The sequence below is a fragment of the Belonocnema kinseyi genome, chromosome 4 (assembly GCF_010883055.1).
Source record: "Belonocnema kinseyi isolate 2016_QV_RU_SX_M_011 chromosome 4, B_treatae_v1, whole genome shotgun sequence".
Classification (NCBI taxonomy): domain Eukaryota; kingdom Metazoa; phylum Arthropoda; class Insecta; order Hymenoptera; family Cynipidae; genus Belonocnema; species Belonocnema kinseyi.
In genome coordinates this window covers 38,320,381-38,343,574 of record NC_046660.1, presented here as the reverse complement: position 1 = coordinate 38,343,574, position 23,194 = coordinate 38,320,381, and the positions used below count along the sequence as shown (strand labels likewise).

General features: G+C 26.5%; 2 protein-coding genes across 4 annotated transcripts in view; one reads left to right on the top strand and one right to left on the bottom strand.

The window, feature by feature from the left end:
* The window catches only part of LOC117171154 (PH and SEC7 domain-containing protein 2), a 156,317-nt gene extending 153,152 nt beyond the window's left edge, over positions 1 to 3,165 (bottom strand). For 2 of the 3 annotated variants that reach the window (XM_033358211.1, XM_033358208.1), the window contains exon 1: positions 2,730 to 3,165. In XM_033358211.1, coding sequence (XP_033214102.1) covers positions 2,730 to 2,864 — 135 coding nt within the window. In that variant the 5' untranslated portion in view covers positions 2,865 to 3,165. The remainder of the gene's footprint in view (positions 1 to 2,729) is intronic. The other variant, XM_033358209.1, reaches the window with a different exon arrangement.
* Positions 3,166 to 11,918: 8,753 nt separating this feature from the next.
* Positions 11,919 to 23,194, top strand: part of LOC117171260 (tetratricopeptide repeat protein 21B-like) — a 38,672-nt gene continuing 27,396 nt past the window's right edge. Inside the window, exons 1-2 of the mRNA XM_033358387.1 lie at positions 11,919 to 12,026; positions 16,551 to 18,925. Coding sequence (XP_033214278.1) covers positions 16,761 to 18,925 — 2,165 coding nt within the window. The 5' untranslated portion in view covers positions 11,919 to 12,026; positions 16,551 to 16,760. The remainder of the gene's footprint in view (positions 12,027 to 16,550; positions 18,926 to 23,194) is intronic.

Below are 23,194 nucleotides of genomic sequence, written 5' to 3'. Positions count from 1 at the left end.
CCTAAGAGATAAATTTTAACCAAATAGTTTAATTTTCAATCAAAAAAATTAATTTTTAAGAAATTTGTTCAACTTGTGAAGAAGTAGTTGAATTTTCAACCAAAAGAGATTTTGATTTTGTATCAAACCCAAGTAAAATTTAACCACAAAAGCGAATTTAAAAAATGGTAGTTGAATCCCCAACCAAAACAGATAATTTTCAACCAAACTGATACATTTTTACCCAAAAAAGATTAAATTTCTACCAAAAGCGATGCATTTTAGAAACAAAAAGCCTAATTTTCCACAAAATCGTTAAAATTTCCAACGCAAAAAGACAAATTTTCTACGAAACAGTTGAATTTAATTCCCAAAATATGAAATTTCAATTAAAAAATTGAATTTTAAACAAAAAATATGAAATTTCAACACAATAATTATTTTTTACAACCAATTATTTGCTTAGTTGAATTTTCAAAACATACAAATGACTTGAACCACAAGCAGTTGCATTCTTATCCGACTAGTCGAATCTTCAAACAAAAAAAAAATCATTTTTTTTAAGGACAGTTGATTTTTCAACAAAAATATTAAATTTTTAGCAAAATAGTAGAATTTGTAACTAAAAAAGATAAGATCTTTATCGGAACCGATGAATTAAAAAAAAAAAACGAGCTTGAGCAAAGCAGTTGAATTTTGAATAAAAGATTTTGTAATCAAATTGTTGAATTTTAAATTAAAAAAGAATTAATTTCAAATAAAAACAGTTGCATTTTCAACCAAATAGTCGACTCCTCAAGCCATAAAATAAAGTTTTTAGAAGGTAGTTTAATATGTCAAAGAAATAAATAAATTTTCAATAAAATAGTGGAATTTCTAACCCAAAAATATGAAAATTCAACAAAAAAGTTCATTTTCAACCATTCAACAAAAAATTCAATTTTCAAGGAAAAATGTCATTTCTACACAAATTTTTAAGTTCTCAACCCAAAAATATGAAATGAATTCAAGAAAGTTGAATTTTCTACCGGAAAATACGAAATTTTAACAACAAAAGTTTACTTTCAACCATCCAGTTGAATTTCCAAGAAAAAAGTTCATTCTCCACCAAATATTTGTATTGTCTACCAAAATTGTTAATTTTTTTACAAAACTGTTTAATTTTATTTAAATAAGATTAATTCTGAACAATTCCGTTGAATTTTTGAATTAAAATGAATCCTTTTTTAAACAAAATAATTTAATTTTCAAAGAAATAATAGAATTTCCAACTAAATTGTCTAATTTTCAAACAAAAATAATCAATTTCAACCACAAACAGTAAGATTTTTAATCAATTAGTCGAAACTTTATTCCGTTGAGTTTTATAACTAAAATGAATCCTTTTTTTAACAAAATTGTTAAATTTTAAAAGAAATAATAGAATTTTCAAACAAACATGATCAATTTCAACCACAAAAAGTAAGATTTTTAACAAAATATTCGAAACCTCAGGCAAAAAAACGAATTTTTTCAAGGATAGTTGAATTTCCAACAAAATTATTAAGTTTTAAACAAACAGTTGCAATTTCAAGGGAAAAGTTCATTATCCACAAAAATCGTTCAAATTTCAACCCAAAAATATGAAATTCCTACAAAAAGTTGATTTTTCTAGAAGAACATATGAAATTTCAACAAAAAAAAGCTCATTTTCAACCATCTAGTTGAATTTTCAATACGAAAGGACGAATTATCAACAAAAACAGTTGAATTTTCAAGAAAAAAGTACATTCTCCGCCGAATAGTTGTATTTTCTAACAGAATTGTTACAGTTTTTACAAATCTTATTAATTTTCAACATAAAAAGTATAAATTTTTAACAAAATTGTTGAATTTTCAACCAAAAAGATGATTTTTCCACGACGAAGATTAATTTTCTACCAAAAAAGTCGAATATCAAACAAAACAAATTAATTTTTAACTTAAATGATCAATCGCTAACAACAAAAAATGCCTCTTTTTATCAAAGTACTTAGTTTAACTTTCAACAAATTTTGATTCGATTGTAGTTGCATTTCCTCACCCCCAAAAAGATAGTTTCAACAAAAAATATAAGAGATGATACTTCAACGAAAGAAGATTTTGATTTTAAATTAAAACCGTGTTGTATTCAACCGAAAAAGAAAGATTTTCTGCAAAACAGTTTAATTTTTAACTCGAAAATATAAGGGTTCAACAAAAAAGTTGAATTTCCTCCAAAAGTAGTTGAATTTTGAAACAGAAGAATTACTTTTTAACCAAATTATTCAATTGTCAAAAAACTAATCGAAGTTTTAACCAACCACATAAATTCCGCATCAAAAATATAATAGTAGAGTTCTCGATTTCGCGGATGTCAAGTAAAAAAAAAAAAATAATAAACAACAGATATTTTGAATCATTATACAGAAAAAGACAGTTTAGTATCATCTTCCGCAAGAAATTATACGAACTCATACCTATATAAAAACATGCCTAAAATAAATAGAATTTAAAAAAAAACAGGCAACAATGCAGCTTAATCCTGTCAATTGACAGGAAGAATTACGAAAAGTTAGTCGGCTCGATGTTTGACTGTCGATCATGACAATAAAGCAAGCAAGCCTCTTGAGACTTGAGGCGATAAGGAGATAGTCGAGTAATCGTCGTAAAATAAAAGAATAGCGATAGGGTAGGGTAAGAATGTAGGGTCGGTACTCGGGTGGGTCGATACCACCGGCATATGTATTTACCTTGCCGCTCTCTGCCGCAGGTGAGTTCTCAACGATGTCGAAGATTACGTGGGGCAACCCGGCAGTACCGAGCAAAGAGAAGCCGAATCCCGTCGTATCACTACGGTTCAGACTAACCAGCAGCTCCTCAGCCATGATACAGCCAGCACATTGATCTCACCTCACTGTCATTTGACGAATTGACGCACGTTCACACACCACGCACAAACGAAAACACAGCTTTTTCCTCTATTCCGCGGCAGACGCCTCTCACGGACGACGAGGGTCGGGATGGATACCGAGAGGCTTTTTCGCCTTGGAACGGACACGCGAGTCCGCACCTACAAACTTTCCGGCATGCGCTGGACGCGGAAGGCAATAGCAACACTGAAATTGAACTGAACACTTCTTTCGACGTTATCTGGAGGGATTTGATGGCGCCACTTGTTGGGGGAAAATAATTATATATTATTCTTTATCTTAACAATAAGACCAGGAAGAGCGGAGGAAAATTCGAGTTATTGTTTGTTTGAAACACTGTTGGAGCTGACGACCACTTAACGACCCTCGCGAATTGTGAGGGACAACTGTCAATTTTTTAGGTTAGGGTAGAATAGACGGCATTTTGCTCATTTGCTTTTTATTTTGATTACGAAACGTTACGATTTGTGAATATGAAATCAATTTTCGAGAGTTTTAAGAGTAGTTTAATCTCATTGAACTCTAGTTGATCATATCATTTGTATGATAGAAATTATATACGAAATTGAAATTTGGTTGTTTTAAATTTCGCGGGTTTGAAAAATGTAAGTAGAGATGGCGTTTATTTCAGCGGGAATTTTTTAAGTCATTAGGCAATTTTAAGAAAATTCTTCAAATTGTTTAACGTTAAGAATTTAACTAGTTTGGTTAAAATCCTATTATTTTGTTGATAATCTATATTACCTGGTTTAGAATTAACTTTTTTTTTTGAAATTCAATTAATTTGTTGGAAAATTCGATTATTTCGTTGACAAGTTAAATAGTTGGTTGAAAATAAACTCTATGGTTGATAATTCGTAATTTTGGGTAGAAAATATAATTCTTTTTTAGAAAATTCGTCTTTTGGATTTAAAATGTCACAATTTGGATGAAATTTGTTTTGTTTCTTGGCTGAAAAATCTTTCTTAGTTGAGGATTCATTTTCTTTTTTTTGAAAATTTAAGTATTTTGTTGAAAATTATTTACTTTTTATAATTGGAAATTAACTTTTTTGTTAAAAAGTCATATTTTTCTTTTGAGAATTAAACATTTTTGTAGAAAATTAGGATTTTTTTGTTGAACAATTGAAATATTTATTTAAAAATAAAGTTTTTTTGAAAATTTATATTTTCAGTTTGAATCTAAAAGTTGAACTACTTTTTTAAAATTTCATTTTTCTGATTGAAGATTCATAGTTTAGTTGAAAATTTGTCTCTTTGGTTGAAAATTCATCTTTTTGGTAGAAAATTAATCTTCTGGGTTGCAAATTCATTTTTTTTTGTTTTGTTAAAAATGCCTCTACTTCGTTCCTAGCTAAGGATTCATCTCTTTGGATGAAGACTTTCCTACTGGGATGAAAATTCGATTTTTTTTACTTTTAAATATAAGCTTACATTTTTTGTTTAAAGATTCATAATTTAAGTTGAAAATTTATATCTTTGGTTGAAAATTTGTCTTTTTTGGTATAAAATTAATCTTCTTCGTTAAAAATGTATCTTTTTGAGTTGAAAATTCGACTACTTGGTTAAAAGAATGAATAATTTATTCAAAATTCATATTTTCAGGTAGAAAATGTAACTGTTTTGTATAAGTATTTAGATGATAATTTAACTACTTGGCATAAAATTCGTTTTTTTTCTTTTTTTTTTTTAAATTTAAACCATTACATTTTTTGTTTGAACATTCATAAGTTTAGTTGAAAAATTGTATTTTTTTGTGGAAAATTTCAAAATTCATATTTTCAGGTAGAAAAGATCACTTCTTGTAGAACCTTTTTCGTTTTAGCTTGAAAATTCAACAATTTGTTTGAATTATTTCTTTTCTGACTAAAAAATCTTTTTTTATCTCTTTGGATACAAATTTAAATATTAGGCAGAACATTTTTTTTTCTTTTTTTTTAATATAAACTATTACATTTTTTGTTTAAAGATGCCTAATTTTAGTTAAAAAGTCTTATCTTTGGTTAGAAAATTTGACTTTTTTGGTAGAAATTTAATTAAAAATTATTAAAAACATATTGTTGGGTTCAAAATTAGACTTTATTGTAGTAAATTCATAATTTTGTAAAGGTGTATTTCTTTCTTGACCGAACAATCTTTTCCAGCTGAAGTCTCATCTCTTTCGTTAACAATTTAATTATTTAGTTGGGATTTCGTCTTTTTTTTTTAATTTGACTTTTTGGTTGTAAATTCATATTTTGTTGTTAATAAATAAACTGTTTTGTGTTAAATTGTCTTTTTGTTTTGAAAAATTAACAAATTGGTAAAACATTTAACAATTTTGTTGAAAATATACGTTTTCGGGTTGCAAAAATTAACCGTTTTGCAGAAAAGCTTTTGTTGACACGTTTACCATCATATTTTCGACTTCAGATTTTTGGTTAATAATTTTTTTTTTTAAATTATTTTGTTAAAAATTCATTTTTTTTTGGTGGAAAATGAAACTTTATTGCAGTAAATTAGTATTTTTGTCTAAAAAATTCAATAATTTGATTGAAAGTTGTTTCCTTTCTTGACGAAAAGTATTTCTTAGTTTAGGATTCATCATTGTGCTTGAAAATTGATCTATTTGGTAGAAAATTCACATTTTCGAGTTGAAAAATAAGCTGTTTGTAGAAAAAATTTTTTTAAATAAATTTAACAGTTTGGTAGAAAATTCAACAATTTTGTTGAAAATTTGTATTTTCGGGTTAAAACTTAACTGCAATTTTGAAAATTCACGTTTTCGCGTTGAGAAATGTACTTTTTTCAGAAAATTTATTTTTTTTTGCTTTGGAAATTCACTATTTAGTAGAAATTTAAACTATGTTCTAGAAAATTTAAAAATACGGTTAAAAATTAACTTTTTTGTTAAAAATTTGTATTTTCGGGTTGAAAATTCAATAAATTTGTAGAAAATCCGATTTCTTTAGTTGAAATATTATAAATATACATTTTGCGTTGAAAATTTCTCTTTTTGTTGAAAAATGTAAAACTTTGTTAAAAACTGAACTATCTTGATAAAAACTCATGTTTTCGGTTGAAGATTCATAATTTTAATTGTCTTGACTGCAAAATATTTTTAGCGAAGCATTAATCTCTTAAAATTAAACTGTTTTTTTTTTCAAAAAATTCGTCTTTTCTCCTTAAAAATTCAACAATTCGGTTGCAAAATTTCTTCTTTGTTTACTAAAAAATATTTCTTCCTAGAGGACTCATCTCTTGGGTTGAAGATTAAACTAATTTGTTGAAAATTGCCTTTTTTTGTTGAAAATTTAGAAAATTAAACAAATAGTTTGAACATTTAAATATTTCACTAAAAAAACTTTTATGTTGAAATTTTTTATTTCATTAGTAAAATAGTCGTCTTTTTCGTTAGAAAAATAATCTTCTTGGTTCAAAATTAATTTTTCTGGTCTAAAATTCTCTCGTTTTGTTTAAATTTCAAATTAAGAGCTATTAGAATAACTTAGAGTCATTGAACTGTAATCACCATATTATTTTTATAATGGAAATTATAAAAGAATCAATAAGAATTAAAAATTTGATTAGTTTGAATTTCGCGGATTTGAGAACTACAAATAGAGATGACGCTTATTTCAGCGGGAATTTTTAAAGGCTTTAAGCATCGGGCTATATTATATCAGATTATTCAATTTTAGGATTGAAATAAATAATTCAATTTTCAAAAGAAATATTTAATACAAAAAGTTTTTATTTTTATTAATTTCTATTAAATAAATTATTCAATATTATATCTGGGATAAAGAGCGCATGTGCAAAGTAACGGTTCTGTTTTGACAGGCGTCAGCTAAAGTTGCTAAGCAACGAAACTAACCTCTTCAAACTTTGTTTTGATAAATTTTCATTATTTTTAATGTAAAAAATATAATAAATGCCTATTTTTAAAGCTCCAAACAATTATAATTTACATCTGTCGATAAAATTACTTTTAAAAATAAGGTCGAAGAATGTATAAAGGAATTTAGTTACATGTTTGGAAAGCGATTATTTTCGTATTATCTGTCAAGGAAAATCTGCCAAATTAAAATAATTTTCAGTGGATTTCGGTTTATTCATGGTGTAATTCATAATCCGAAACGTGAAATATTTTATGTCAAATTACAAGACAGTGGTAAGTAAAACGAAAAATTCTTCATACAAAAATGTAATTTAAGTATTTTTATATAATTGGAGTTACTTTTTCTCAGTTGGATTCCCCCAAAAACTAACTATCGCTACTTTTTTAGTTAATTTTGTGCTTTAGAAATATATATCCAAATCTAATTTTTACGAAACTTTATTCGTAACTCGTCGTAAATTAGTCATGTCATGGCCTACATAATATTTTTAAAACAGTGAATGTTTTAGTAAGTTTTTAATTTTAACATAAAATTAATTATTTCTTTCTAAAAGTGTTTCTTTCAGTTTATCTATTAAAGAAAAAGAAATATCTAACCAAATAAAGAATATTCTAGCCAAAAAGATGATTTCTCAATGAAAGATGTATGCACGAAATTTTAACCAACAAAGACCAATTTTCAAGCACACCTTTTAATTTGAAACCAAAAAGATAAATTTTTAACAAAATAGTGCAGTTTGAAACCAAAAAAATGAGTTTTCAATCACGAAGGTTAATTTTTTACCAAAAAAAGACGAATTTAAAGCAAAATATATGAATTTTTATACTAAAAAAGACACATTGTTAACCAAAAACGTGATGGTTAAATTTTCAATTGAAAGAATTATTTTCAACAAAAAATATAATATAATTTTAAATTAAAAACAGTTTATTTCAACCAAAAAACTCATTTTCAACAAAAACGTTGATTTTTAACCGAATGAACTGAGTTTCTTTCAAAGTCGCTCAATTTTGAGCAAAATAATTAATTTTTCAAACAAATAATAAAGTTTTTAATTTTAAAAAAGGATTTTTGAATTATATGGCGTCCTTTTGGAATAAAAATTGACCTTTTTTAGTAGAAAAATAACTTGTTTTAGGTGAAAATGAACTTTTTAGAAATTTAACTATTTTCTTAAAAATTCGTCTTTCGTACTTTCAGGTTCAACTATTCGTATATTGAAAATTAATTTTTTGTACAATTCAACTATTTGGTTCACTTTTTTTTTATCTCGGCTGAAGAATTTTTCTCAGTTGAGGATTCATCTTTTTAATATTAGATTTAATGCCTTCACTATGATTCATTTTGATAAAAAGAGATATTTCGGGTTCCAATCATGTAGAAAACTACGAATTCATCTTTTTGTTTGAAAATTTAAATATTTTGTTAAAAAAGCATCTTCTCGGCTTGAAATTTTAACAATTGGGTAAACAATTTAAACAGTTTCAGGAGTATGAATTTTACACCATATAGTTAATTTTCAACCAGATATTTGAATTTTAATTCAAATAATTGCCAAAGGCCAATCTAATAGATTTTTTTAAAGTTATCGTGGAAACAGAAAGATTTATTCGTAAAAACATGTTTTTCGAATTCAGGGGGTCTCAAAACGTGGACATTTGACCAAAACTGGGGGGTCCAATTTTACACAAATCTCATACCTTCACTGATGATAATGTAAAAAAAGGATTTTTCTACAAAACAGTTAATAATTTCAAAACAGCAGACTTTTGTAAAAAAATGATTGAATTATGAATCAGAAAATAATAAATTTCAACAAAAAGATTAACTTTAAACCCAAAAATAATAATTTTCAATCAAACTGTTTGAATTGTTTAACCAATTGTTAAAATTTCAAGCCGACAAGACGCTTTCTTAACAAAATATTTAAATTTTTAAACTAAAAGATGAATTCGTGGTTTTTTTAAATGATTAGAACCCGAAATATCTATTTATATAAAAATGAATCATCGTGAAAGCATTAAATCTATTATTTAAAAAATGAATCCTAAACTGAGAAAAATTTTTCAATCGAGACAAAAAAAATTCAACAATATAGTTGAATTATACTAAAAATTAATTTTCAAAATATAAATAGTTGAACTTAAAAGTACGAGAGACGAATTTTTAAGAAAATAGTTGAATTTTCATTTTTTTTAAGTTCATTTTCAACTCAAAAAGTCACTTTTCTACTAAAGAAGGCCAAGTTTTAATCCTAAAGGACGCCATTTAAATTTATAATTCAATATGAGAAAATTGAGATTTTGCTCTCAACCGGAGATTCAAGTTTTTTTTTTAAATTTATGAAACACTGAAAGAGAAATAAAAAATAATATCAGAAGTAAATATTCATTTCTCTTTGCTTCTAAAAGAATGTTTTTAACCGGAAATTCAACTACTCCAGTTACTTTACGTATTATTTAAATTGAAAATTCATTTTTTTAAATTAAAAACTTTATTTTTTGTTTGAAAAATTAATTATTTTGTTCAACATTGAACGACTTTGAAAGAAACTCATTTCAAATCTTTCAATTGAAAATTTAACAATCACATTTTCGGTTCACAATGGCTCTTTTTTAGTATAAAAATTAATAGATTTTGTTTTAAATTCGTCTGTTTTAGTACAAAATTAATCTTCTTGATTGAAAATTCATATTTTTGGTTTCAAATTGCACTATTTTGTTAAAAATTGATCTTTTGTAGCTGAAAATGCATGTGTTTTGTTAAAAGTGTATCTCTTTGGTTTCAAATTAAAAGATCTGCTCGAAAATACGTCTTTTTGGTTGAAATTTCGCATGTACATCTTTCATTGAGAACTAATCTTTTTAGATAGAAATTTTATTATTTGGTTGGATATTTCTTTTTCTTTAATTTGAAAATTTATGTATTTTGTTGAAAATAAAAAGTCTACTCAAAATTTTTCTGTTGGTCTTAGAATACTGTAAATCTTCTAGAAGTGGAAGGCGTAATAGATAAATTGAGAGAAACACTTTTAGAAAAAAATAATTAATTTTAACGCAAAAGAGATTTATAGTCCAAAAAAGGAAAGTTTGAATTTTTCTTCTACACTAAAACTCAAGACTTTCTTAAACATTCATTGTTTTAGAAATATTATGTGGGCCATGGCATGACTAATCTACGACTTTAATTTTAAAAAGTAACAACTATCACTCAAAAGTTATGAATAAATTTTTGTGAAAATTAAATTTGGATATATATTTCTAAAACACTGAACTAAAACTAAAGGTTTTTTAAGATTAAAAAAACCTAGCAGTAAATGTAATTATTTGGATTAAAATTCAAATATTTGGTTAAAAATTAACTTATGATGTAAAATTCATACTCTCGGGAAAAAAATTTAGTTTTTTTTTGCAGAAGATTTGTCTTTTTAACTTAAAAATTAAACAATTTTGTTGATATTTTTTAAAACTGTTTTACTGAAAAATCTTTCGTTGTTGAGGAGTCATATATTTAGTTGTAAGATTCTCTTTCTCGCTTAAAAATTTAAAAATTTGGTAGAAAATTTAACTATATGTCTAAAAATGTATATTCTTGGGTTGAAAATTGAACAGTTTTGTAGAAAAATAGCCTTTTTTGATTGAATTCAACTGTTTGTGATTTAAAATTCAAAATTTTGTGATTGAAATATCAATTATTATATTTTTTATTGAGAATTCGTCTTGTTCTGTTAAAAATCAACTACTTGTTCAATATTTGAACTACTTTCTTTAAATATAATTTTGTTGGCTAATATTCATAATTTTAGTGTAAAAATGGTATTTTTCTTTTTGTTGAAAATTAAGTTTTTTGTGCAAAATTCACATTTTCGGGTGGAAAATTAAACTATCTTTTAGATAATATACCTTTTTGTCATATAATTCCACATTTTAGTTGAGGATTCATCTTTTTGTTTGGAAATTTAACCATTTTCTTGAAAATTCCTTTTATTTTTGTTGAAATTTAACTTATATTTTTTTAAAATTCACAGTTTCTGGATGAAATTTAAACTGCTTTATAGAAACTTTGTCTTTTTGGTTTGGAAATTTAACAATTTGGTAGGAAACTCAACTATTTGGTTAAAAATTTATATTTTCTGGTCGAAAATTAACCTTTTTATCGAAAATTCATATTTTTTGGTTGAAAAATCCATAATTTAACAAAAAAATCTGCCTCTTTTTAATGAAATTTTTTGTTATAAATTCATATTTTCTGGTTGATGATTTAATTATTTTATTAAAACGCCCGCCTTATTGGTTGAAAATTAAACTATTTTACTCAATTATGTGGAGGACAGTTGAAATATTTAGTTGAAAATATATTTTATGATGGTAAAAAATTAATAATTTCGGGTAGAAAATTTAACTAAGTTGTAGAAAATTCTTATTATTGGCTTAATGATTCAACAATTTGTTTCTTTTTTAACTGAGAAGTCTTTTTTAGTTTAGGATTTGTCTATGGTTGAAAATTAACCTATTTTTTTTAAATTTTGAAATGTTGTAAATTAGCCTTTTTTTAAGTTCATATTATCGGGTTGAAAATTAAACTGTTTTGTAGAAAAATTGTCGTTTGGTTTCGATAATTCAACAGTTTGGTCGAAAATTCAACTATTTGGTTCAAAATACAAAAATTTGCTTAAAAATAAACTTTTTTGTTGACATTTTTTTTCGCCTAGAAAATTCAACTGTTCTATAGAAAATTCGTCTTTTTTATTAAATTCAATGTTGCTGATTTAAAACTCAAATATTTTGTCGTTGAATATCAACTTTGACTTTTTTTGTTAAGATTTAAGTTGAAAATTCGTCTCTTTCTGTATAAAATTAATGTTTTTGTTTGGAAATTTAACTATTTAATTGAAAATTAAAATATTTGCTTATAAATTCATCTATTTTGTTAAAAAGGATGTGAAATCTAAGGAATTTGAAACGTTTCATATTGAATTCAATATAGTACCTATATTATTTATTTTTAAAAATAGTTTATTTCCTTATTTTCGTACAAAAAATCGCCCTATTACCCCCGTTTTGGCTGCATTTTGAGATCTAAAGTCTCAATTCATCAAAAAAAGAAATATCACATTTTATATTTTTTCAGAAAGAGCTGTATTAACGTATAAAAAAGATGCACAAATTATGGATTTGCGATCAACCAGCGTTCCTAAAAATCATCAAGGAGAAGGATTGGCACAGCGCTTAACAGAGGTAGCTAAAAATGATATTAGCATCATTATTTATATAATTTACCCACTTACGCCAATCTTTCAAATGATTTATAAAACTGAAAAAATAGATCTATCATGGATTTCTGGAAAATTTGGCAAAAAATAATTGACGGTTAAATAAACAATTTTAACCTGAATATTTTTTTCTGAAGTGCACATAGAAGCCTCCGTCAAGATATGCAAAAATTAATAATAGCTCTATTTTTGTCGATTTTTTAATAATTTCAAAGTAGGACATTTTTGAGATTGTTTGTACGTAGTGTACTTTAGGTGGTCCAAAAACGCTTTTCGAGCTACAGGGCAAGCCTTCCCTCCACTCCCAATTTTTCATTTCCGGGGAAAAAATTCATAACTTTTTTTTTCGAAATTCGAGAATGTTCTAGGGTTTCATCGAAACATGCCAAACTTTTTAGGGATTTAAAAGGAGTGTCTACGAAATAAAACCACACTAATATCTTTTTTTCAACACACCCTCACCCTCCCAGCAGTGCCCCAAATATGACCCAAAAATCAAAAAACTACTTTTTTACATATTGTTGTTCTACTTTTTTACATATTGTTGTTACTTTTTAACAATTTCTGTCCTCTTTTCCGTGCAAATAAATACTAATGGGCTACTTAAATATTGGACATGATTGTTAAACCAATTTTAAATTGTTTGAACAAATGTAAATTATTTAAACAATTATCAGGGTGGCCGCTGGACAGGAAAAATAAGAAAACCGGGAATTTTATGAGACCGGGAAAAACCGGGAAATTACCTGGAATTTATTTTTGACCGGAAGTTTTAAAAATTTGTAGGTAAAAATACGTCCGCTTGAGATTTTAACCGTTTTTAAATAATTAGTTGAATTGTGATCTTTTTCAATTATGATAGCATTCAGTTTAGAATGCGTATTTGAATTAAAAGAATTTCAGAATGCAGTTTTAAAGACATAAGCAATTAAAAATTAGAACCGTTTAAAATAAAAGATTTTTTATAACAAACATTTTTAGATGATCAACTGTGAATATGAATTAAATTATGATTTTTAAATTTGAATTGCACTCTGAAATTTTAAAAATAAATAATAATTTATAGTAAAAGACGATTCGGCATCAGTTTGCAATTTTAGAACTTCCAGATTTTAACGTTAGAAATTAAACTGTTTTAATTGGAAAGTCTTAAGCAAATGTAAACGCCCTATTGAAACTTTATAAACTATTTTTGATAAAAAATAACTTTTAAATAATATATTTATAATTATAGGCTTTTATTAAATTTCAGTCTAAAATCTTGCATTTTTAAACCACGTAATTTTAAATTTTTCAAGTAAAAAAAAGAACAGTTACTTAATATTTAGGAATATCTGACTGTACATTTAATATCAGTAATTATAATTAAAATACTCAAAACGGAACAAAAAAACTAAACTTAAAAAATTACAATTTCAATTGTTCTATTTCAAAAAATGTAATTTGTAAGTCAACTTCTGAAATTTTGATGTATAAATAACAATTAAACACCTTTTATTCTTGTGAAAAATCGAGCATGTTGAAGAAATATTTAGAAGTTTTGAAAAAATTAAAAATTAATTAAAAATTTAAAACGATTTCGAAAAGTTTAAAAGAAGTTTCAACGTGTACCGATAAAGTTCGGCTATTCTTACCAAAATATCGGTGTAAATATTCCACGGCCTAATTTGAAACCAAATATAGATTTTGGCAGATTTCGAACATGAAATTTAAAAGCTTTTTAATAATAACATTTTTAAGATTGCTAGGAAAATTGAAAATGTTTTTTTTTTAATTATTTGAAATTCGGATAATTTTAAAAGATATTTGGAAATTGTGAAAAACTTTTGATAATATTTTTTAATCAAAAAAATTCAAAACAATATGTAGATGTTTTAAGATCTTGAAATGTAATTTCGAAGCATTTTAAGAATTTTTAACTAATCCTCAATTGAAACTGGTATTTATGCATAAGAATTATAATAGTTCTTGGAACAGGGAATTTTTTTATAGAATGAATTCTAATTCTAAGTAGAAACGGGACATTTTTGAGAAAAATTAAAATTATCATTTGGGACAGGGAATTTTACAAAAATTTGAATTCTTTTTGGAAACGGAAAATGTTCAAAAAGTATTAAATTCCGGATTTGAACAAGGAATTTGCAATTTTTAACCAATTCTGAGTTGGAACTGGATTTTATCCAGGAGAATAACAATTCTCAATGGAAAATTGAATTTTTCCATCAAAATTATTGTTCAGTATTAAAACGAGGTATTTTCGAAAAATAAATAAATTATGATTTGGAACAGGGAATTTTTCCAAAAAGTTCTAATTCTTACAAGTAGTTGAAATGAAAAATTTTCGAAAAGAATTAAAATTCTGGATTTAACCAGGACATTTTTTGAAAAGAATTAAAATTCCGCATTTAAATAACGAATTTTAAATTTCTAACCAATTCTGAGCTGGAATTAGAATTTTAAATTGCATAAAATGGTATAATCTTTGATCTCTACAATTGACAAAAGTTACAAATTTGTAATTTAGCAGTTTAACTACATTTAATTTAAAATTGTGCAGTTGAAAAGTGTTAGTAGCTTATATATTATAGATGTACATATACATATTATACGTATTTACAGTTCAGTTATTATTACTTCGAATGGAACAATTAGATTTAGTGTTTGATTGTTTTAATTTCATTGACCGTGAAAAATCTTTGCAACCCGGGCAAAAACCGGAAAATGACCGGGAACTTTTTTCTTTGCCAAAAAGGGCCACCCTGAATTATTTATTCCCAAAAAATATAAAGAATAATCGTATGTTCTGGTTGAAATCTCATTTTTTGTAATTATTTGGAGTATTAATTTTTTCTAAAAACATGATGTAATTATTTAAACAATTTTTATTGTCTATTTTCAAAATTTCTAAAAATTGAGCCAGAAATATCAACTTTATTTTCAAATTAGTATCGTATGCTTAAGCAGTTTTTTTCCGATAACTAAAAAATGAAAAGAAATAGACCACATCCAATTATGTTTCTGATTGTGTTGAGAATGGTGCTCGACCATTTTGCCATCTGGCGCCAAAAACTGGAACTAGAAAAGTAGGTACAATTTTAAACATGTATTTTAATTTTTGCATAAAAGTGTTTTACGGTTGTTTTGTGAAGTATAAAACAATGATTGAATACTAAAAACAAATATACATAAAAAACAAATAGTTTTAGATAGAATTTCCATCTTATAGAGTGAAAAAACACATTTTTGTGAAATAGGTTTTTAAAAGAAATACAATTATTTCATTATTTCATGTGAGTTTCAATGCATTTTAAGCTTAAATAAACTTTATTTTAATGTATGTAGCAACAAATTTTGTCCATATTATGCCAAGGATACGAATAATAGACAACTGGAATTTAAAGACAAATTCTGACCTAACTTTTAGATCAGATTTTTAAATAGTAATTATTTCATGTATAAATGAATAAAAATTTACTTTGAGTTCATTTTTGCTTCAAAATAAGTCCATTTCAGTTTATAATCTTTTAAAAATCACAATAAAGAGAACAATAATTGGTTTTTTTTAGAAAAATATTTCTGTCAAAAAATTTGGTTTTTCACTGTATAATATGTAAATTCTATCTAAAACACTTTTTTCCGATAAAGACTTATTTTTATTATCCAATAAATAGTTTAAACTTCACAAAAAAATGGTTAAAATACTTTTATGCACAAATTAAAATGCATCTTTAATATCGTGTCTGTTCTTTCGAATTCGAACTTTTGTCACCAGGTGGCGTATCGCAGTTTGACCATTCCCAATAATGTATAGAAAGAATACATTAACCACTCTTTCATTGTTTAAACAAAAATAATTTTTCAAATAATTACTTTTATAAAAATACTTTTACAATCGTAATTAATTGTATTTGTTCTATTTTATTAAATTTTTTTAGTTTTCTAGAAATTTTGAAAATAAACAATAAACAATTGTTTAAAATAATACATAATGTTTTTCAAAAAATTTGCTATTCCAAACAATGACAAAATATTGTATTTCAATCAGAAAATACGATTATTTTTACATTTTTTGGGAATAAATGTAATAAATGTATTTAAAATGAAAACGACGACGAAAATTGCTATAAAGTAACAAAAATACGTAAAAATATGTTTTATTTTTATTTTTGAGTCATATTTGGGATGCTTCCGGAAGCGTGAGAGTGAATTGGAAGTAAATGTTATTCGAATGATTTTATTTCGTAGACACTCCTCTTCAATCACTAAAAAGTTTGTCACGTTTCGATGAAAGCCTGGAACATGAGTTCAATTTTTCGAAAATTTTCCCCCGTCAATCAAATGGGATTACGAATTTTCCTTCTCTGGAAATGGAAATTTTGTGGGAATCTTTATTAAACAAATTTATAATTTCAGACAGCCTTTACATACGCCATCCTAAATAATTACCACATGTACCTGACATGTGTTTACATCCAAAAATACTATCTAGCCATAAAAAATCCTGATCTCGAAGAACTAATTGTCGGGCCTCCACACGTCTTAGAAGGACCATATTCCGAAACCCCTAATCCCGATGCCGTTTACGAAATCCCAGAGCCCGAAGAATTCATGATTGCTCCTCCCAAAAACTAAATCCGAATTGTCTCAGGAGCTGAAAATCATACTAAAAACTATAGAAAATCTCCAGAAACCGGTTAAAATGGAGGAACTAGAATACGAAAGCCTGATCGAGTGGTTTTGCCGACAGTGCTATTACAATGGAATGTTATCTCACGCCAAACAAGCGACTGATGCATTTCCATCAAGCGATCGGTTAAGAATCCTCCTCGCTTTATCGCTTCACCTGACTAATCAAAATCGAGAAGCCTTGAAGGAAGTAACCGGAATAATTCTCCATGGAGATCTAGGTCTTTCAGCTTTACTCGTTCAAAGTTTAATTCACAAATCGTCTGGAAGCGTGGACAGGACTGCAGCTGCCCAAATCGAGGCGAAAATCAGAGAAGATAGAAGAAAAGCCTCTACAGCTGCATTGTCTCTATCAGCAATGATCCTCGTTTCAATCCGGAAGCCAGAGAAGGCCAAGGAATATGCAGATCGAGCTTTCAAAATTGATTCCTCAGACCCTAATGTTCTAATTTCCAAAGGCTGGACAGACTTGTACCTCAACAGTCGGAGCAACTTTGGAAGATCGACGAATTTTTTCGAAATGGTTCTTAAATCCAACAGCAAGCACTTGAACGCTCTTCTAGGTTCTGCCAAGTTTAAAGAATTCCACGAGGATCATCCAGGTGCGATTTCGATTCTGAATTCTCTTATTGTTCGCTATTCAAAGTTCAGTTTTCCCCTCGTCGAGAAAATGCTGAACCAACTCGCGATGAAGGAATGGGAACAGGTTCTCGAGACTGCGAATCGAATCCAAATGATTGATAACAACAGTCTTGATGCGATGAAGGCAAGAACTTTCGTGACGCTCTGCAGAGATGGAGATTACGCAGAAGGTGTGAAATATGTTCAGCAGTTGTTCAGAAATTTGGTGATCGTCGAAGCGAGGAATGTCGATCTTTTGAACGAGAACGTTCAACTTTTTTCGAGGATCGCGGGCAGAGATAAGGAGATTCTGGCGGAACTTTTTAGAATCGCGGAGAAGATGGCGCATCAGAACACACAGAGTGGAGACCTGATGATAGAGTTGGGAAACCTCTCTGTTTCCATGGGCAAAATTAAAGACGCCGAGCGCTGGTACCAAAACACTGTTCGAATCGACGAATCTTCTTTTGCGGCTTTGGCAGGATTGGCACACTGTCAGTTGTTGGATTCGTCGCCAAGTGGAAAGGACTTGGCTCGTCAACAGGTCGATTTTCTGATGGAATTGCAGGCCCAGACACCCAGTCCTGAAATTCTCTACATGTCCGCACTATTATCAAGTTCAGATGCGAATAAAGCCTTGCAGAATTTGGACGCGGCTGCTACAATTTTAGGAAAGAATTGCGATGGATTTCCTTTTGGATACGAATATCTCAAGAGATTGAATCCGGATCTTTCTTTGGAGATTGTTAATGAACATTTGCTTCATTCACCTTCTGATGCTCTAACTAATTTGGAAGATAGTTACGAATTGAAGAGTAAATCGGAACTGAATAGTCAGGGATTGGATAAAAAACCGTGTTTGGCACTTTTGGAAAAAGTCACTGAAGCCTGTCCAGGATTTGGAAAGGCTTTGCTAATGTTGGGGAAGATTCGAATGCAGAATGGAGATTTCGAAGGAGCTTTGATGACTTTAAAGAAACTCTTGGATCTTGTAGATCCAACCAATGCGACAGCACATTTGTTGATGGCTCAAATTCTCGTTCATAGAGGTCAATTTCAATTGGCATCACAGACTTTGGAAGTGGGATTGAGTTACAATTTTAAGGTCAGGGATAATCCGATTTATCACATGATTCTGGGAATGGTTGCGAAGGAAAATGGAGATCTAGAAGCCTGCATTCAGCATTTCCGAACGGCGATGACCTTTGCTGGAATGAAGCCTGGAGATAAGAGTACTGTCCAGACTCAGATTTCAATTTCGGATAAGGCTACGTTATATACTGAATTGATATTTGCTTATATCAAGATGAGGAATTTTCGGGAGGCTTTGCTACTGATTGAAGAGGCTGGGGCTAAATTAAAAGACACTGCTGAGGAGGGAAGACTGATTATTGGAAATGCAGAGTTGTCTTTAGAAATGGGAGATGTTGATAAGGCTATCAATTTCTTGTCGAAAGTTTCGCCTGGTGAGCCTTATTATTTACAAGCTCATACGAAATTGGCCGAGATTTATTTGAAGCATAGGAAGGATCGAGATTCATTTGCAAGATGTTTTAGGTGAGAGTTTTGTTCAGTTTTCTTAATATTTCACACTTTGTTTTGTCAGGGTTTAGGATGGCCGCTGGACCGGGAATTTATTTTTTTGAAAACGGAAATCTTACAAATAGTTAGAAGAAAAATCTGGCCAAGTTTGATTTCAAAAGTTTTGTGAATTATTAGTTGAATTGTTTTTTTTTTAATTATGACATTCATTTTACAATACGTAATTCGCAAATCTTAAAGTATAAAAATTTTCCATTTTTGATTTTAATTTACAGAATTTTAAAATGCAGTCTTAAATACTGAAATAATTAAAAATTAAAAGCGTTTGAAGTTGCAAATTTTTGATTAGAAATCCTTTTAGATTATGAATTGTAAATATAAATAAATTATTTTTTAAATGGAACAATAATTGATTTGTCAAAACGATTTTAAATCAATTCAAAATTAAGAATTTCGACATTTTAACGTTAAAAATGAAACATTATCAATTCGAAAGTCTTAGTCATTGAAAAATTGCAACCGTCCGATTGAAACTTTAAAAACTATTTTCTTTAAATAAAAATAACTTAATAATAATTTATTTATAATTAAAGGCTTACACCAAATTTAAAATATTGTTTCAGTCTAAAATATTCCATTTTTAATCTATTCAATTTCAAATTTTTTATTTAAGAAAAAGAATAATTATTTAATATTTAGCAATATTTGAATGTCTGCTTAAGACGTCACAATTTTGATTGTTTTGTTTAAGAAATGCTTAATTCGTAATTTTAATGGTTCAATTCTAATGTTTAAATGGCAATTAAACATTTATTATTTATAGGAAAAATATGAGTATTTTTAAGAGTTATTTAGAAGTTTTAAAAAGATTACAAATTAATTTAAAAATTGAAATGATTTCAAAAAGTGTGTACCGAAATTTTGATGAAAATAGCCACGGCCTATTTTTAAACAAAATGTAGATTTTGCAGTTCTAAACAAAAAATTAGAAAATTTTTAAGAATTGTGAAAGGCTTCAAAAGAATAAAAACAATTTCTTAACCTTCCTAGGTAAATTGAAAATAATTTTTTATTTTGGAATATTAATTAAAAAGAATATTCCAAAAAATTTAAAAAGAGTTCCAAAATTGTCACAAATGAATTTGGAAGATTTTAAGAAAATATTTTTTATTTTGCAGGATTTAAGAAAAAAATTTAGGAATAATTCGAATCATTTTAAAAGATGTTTAGAAGTTCTGAAAAAATGTGAAAAATAATTTAAAATTTTAATAAATGTAAAACAACATGTAGATGTTTCAAAATTTTGAAATTAAATTTTGAAGCTTTTCAAGGATGTTTAAATTACTTAAAATGAAAATAATTTAACTTACAATTTAAGAAGTGTTTAGTTTAAAAAGATTTTATTTTTTTATTTTCTTAAGTAAAAATTGTTTAAAATAATATAATTTGAAAAATTGTCAAGTTCATTGATTCTTTAAGTTAGAGCATTAAAAATGATAACGTGGATTTATATTTTTAGAATTGAATCTAAATATTTGAACTCATTAAATTTTAAAAGTTAAAAATTCTAAATTTTGCAGTTCATCTGTATTTCATTTAAAATTGTTTAATTGAAAATTATTTAATCATAGTTACTACATATATTTTTATAAAAATATTCCAGATTGATGTAAGCATTTACTTTTTTAAATTATAAAGTTGTTACAGATCAGGTAATTCCAGAAAGTCACTAAATGCAGGGAAAACCTGATAGTTAGGAAATTTTAGAAAAACTAAAGTTGAAATTAATTGTACTATTGTCGTTAAAAATCGCAACTATTTGGTTGAAAATTAGTCTCTTTTGAATGAGGATTCAAACTATTTTCTTGAAAATTCATCTTTTTTGGTTGCATTCAACTACTTACTTGAAAATTATAAAAATTTATTAAAAATTTATTTATTTTGTTGATGATTCATCATTTTAGTTGAAAAACTTTTTTTTTGTTCAAAATTTAATTAATATGTTAAAAATTATTTTTTCTATTTGCAAATTAATTGATATAACTGAAAGTTTAACTGTTACATGTTTGGTTCAAAATGTCCCTTTTTAAGCTAGAAATTCAAATATTTGGTTTACAATTCCTGTATTTTATTGAAAATTCCTCTTTTTTTAAATTCATTTAAAAATTAAAATATTTGGTTGCAAATTCATGTACTTTGTTAAAAATTCGTCTATTTTAGTAAAAAAATTCATCTTATCGGTTGAAAATTGAGTATTTTGGTTAAAAATAAGTTTATTCTTATTTAGAATTAATTTTTTCAACTGAAAATGTAACTGTTCCATTTTTTCGAAAAAGTATCTTTTTTGGTAGAAATTTAATCTTTTTGGTTAAAATGTTGACTGGTGAAAATTCAACTATTTGTTGAAAATCCGAATTTTTTTGTAGAAAATTTAGATTTTTAGATAACAATTAATTTATTTGGTTAAAAATTAATTTTTGTTTAGTTGAACATTTATCATTTTAGTTGAAAATTTATATGTTTTAGGTGAAAATTCAACTATTTATTGAAAATCCGAATTTTTTGGTAGAAAATTGAGCTTTTTAGATGAAAATTCATTTATTTGGTTAAAAATTAATTTTTGTTTAGTTGAACATTTATGATTTTAGTTGAAAATTTACTTGAACTATTCCATTTTTCGTGAAAAATTTAACTTTGATAATAAGAATGTAATATTTTTCGTTAAAAAAAATGTTCTGTTTTGTAGAAAATTCAACTATTCTATTTTTTGTTAAGAATTCATTTCATCGGTTGAAAACAAAATGTTTAGTTAACATTTTTTTACAGAAAATTCATCCTTTTTTGTTGAAGATTCAACTGCTTAGTTGAAACTGGAACTACTGTGTTAAAAATTAAATTTTTTGGGTAGTGATTCATCATTTTAGTTGACAAACCATTTTTTTCTCAAAATTTAATTGTTTTGTTAAAAATTATGTTTTCTAGTTAAAATTAATTGCTTTAACTTGAAATTTTATTCTTACATGTTTGATTCAGAATTTATCTTTGTAAGTTGAAAATTAAAATATTTGGTTTACAATCCCTGTTTTTTACTGAAAATTCGAATTTGTGGGATAATATTTAAGCTCTTTGGTGACTAATTCCTCCTTTTTGTCGAAAATTTCTTTAAAAATTCAAATATTCGATTGTATATTCATGTACTTTGTTATAAATTCGTCTATTAGCGTAGAAAATTCATCTTGTTGATTGAAAATTGATCTTTTTGGTTTAAAATTAGTTTTTTCTTATTTAGAATTACAGTTAAAGATTCATTATTTTAGTTAAAAATGCATCTCTTTTTGTTGAAAATTGAACTATTTTTTGAAAAATTCAACTTTTGTGTAGAAAATGCGTTATTTTGCTTGAAAATTAATTCTTCAACTTGAAATTTAACTATTCCACTTTTGACTGTAAATTTATCTTTTTTATTTGAAATTAAAGCTCATTTGTTGGAATTAGATGCATTTTGTTACAAGTCTTTGGTGGTAGGAAATCAATTTTCTTAGTTGCGAATTTTTTCTTCTTCTCTTTAGTTGAAAATTTAACTATTTTAATTTTTTAAATTCAGTCTTATTTTGTAATTTTTTTGTTTTATGTACAAATTGTAACTATTCATTTTATGGTTGAAAATTGAACATTTTTAGTTAAAAACTCAACTTTTTGGTTAAACATTAATCTACCTTATTGAAAATTAATCTGCTTCATTGAAAATTAAACAATTTTATTTAAAAGTATCCTTTTTCGTTGAAAGGTCAACTGTTATGTGTAAACTTCAACTTTGTGGTTGAAAATTTAACTTTTTTGTTGAAAATTCGTTAATTTTTGGTTGAAAATCGATATTTTTTAGTTAAAATTTCAACTTTTTGGTTGAGAATTTATGTATTGTCTTGAAAATTAGTCTTTATTGATAGAAAATTGTTCTTATTTGTTAAAAACTTATCTTTTTGGTTGAAAAATCAACTACTTCCGTTTTTGGTTAAAAATTCAAAATTTTAGTTTAAAAATGAATTTTTTTGGAGAAAATTGAACTATTTTGTTGAAAATGCATGCATTTTGTTAAAAATTCATGCTTGTTGGTAAGAAATAATTCTTCTTGGTTAAAAATTTATATCTTTGGCGAATAGTCGTTTCTTTCGTTGAAAATTTAATTATTTTGTTGAAAATTCTTCTTTTTTAATAGAAAACTAATCTTTTTGGTTAAGAATGTTTCTTTGCGGTTGAAAGTTTAATTTTTTTGTTAAATTTTTT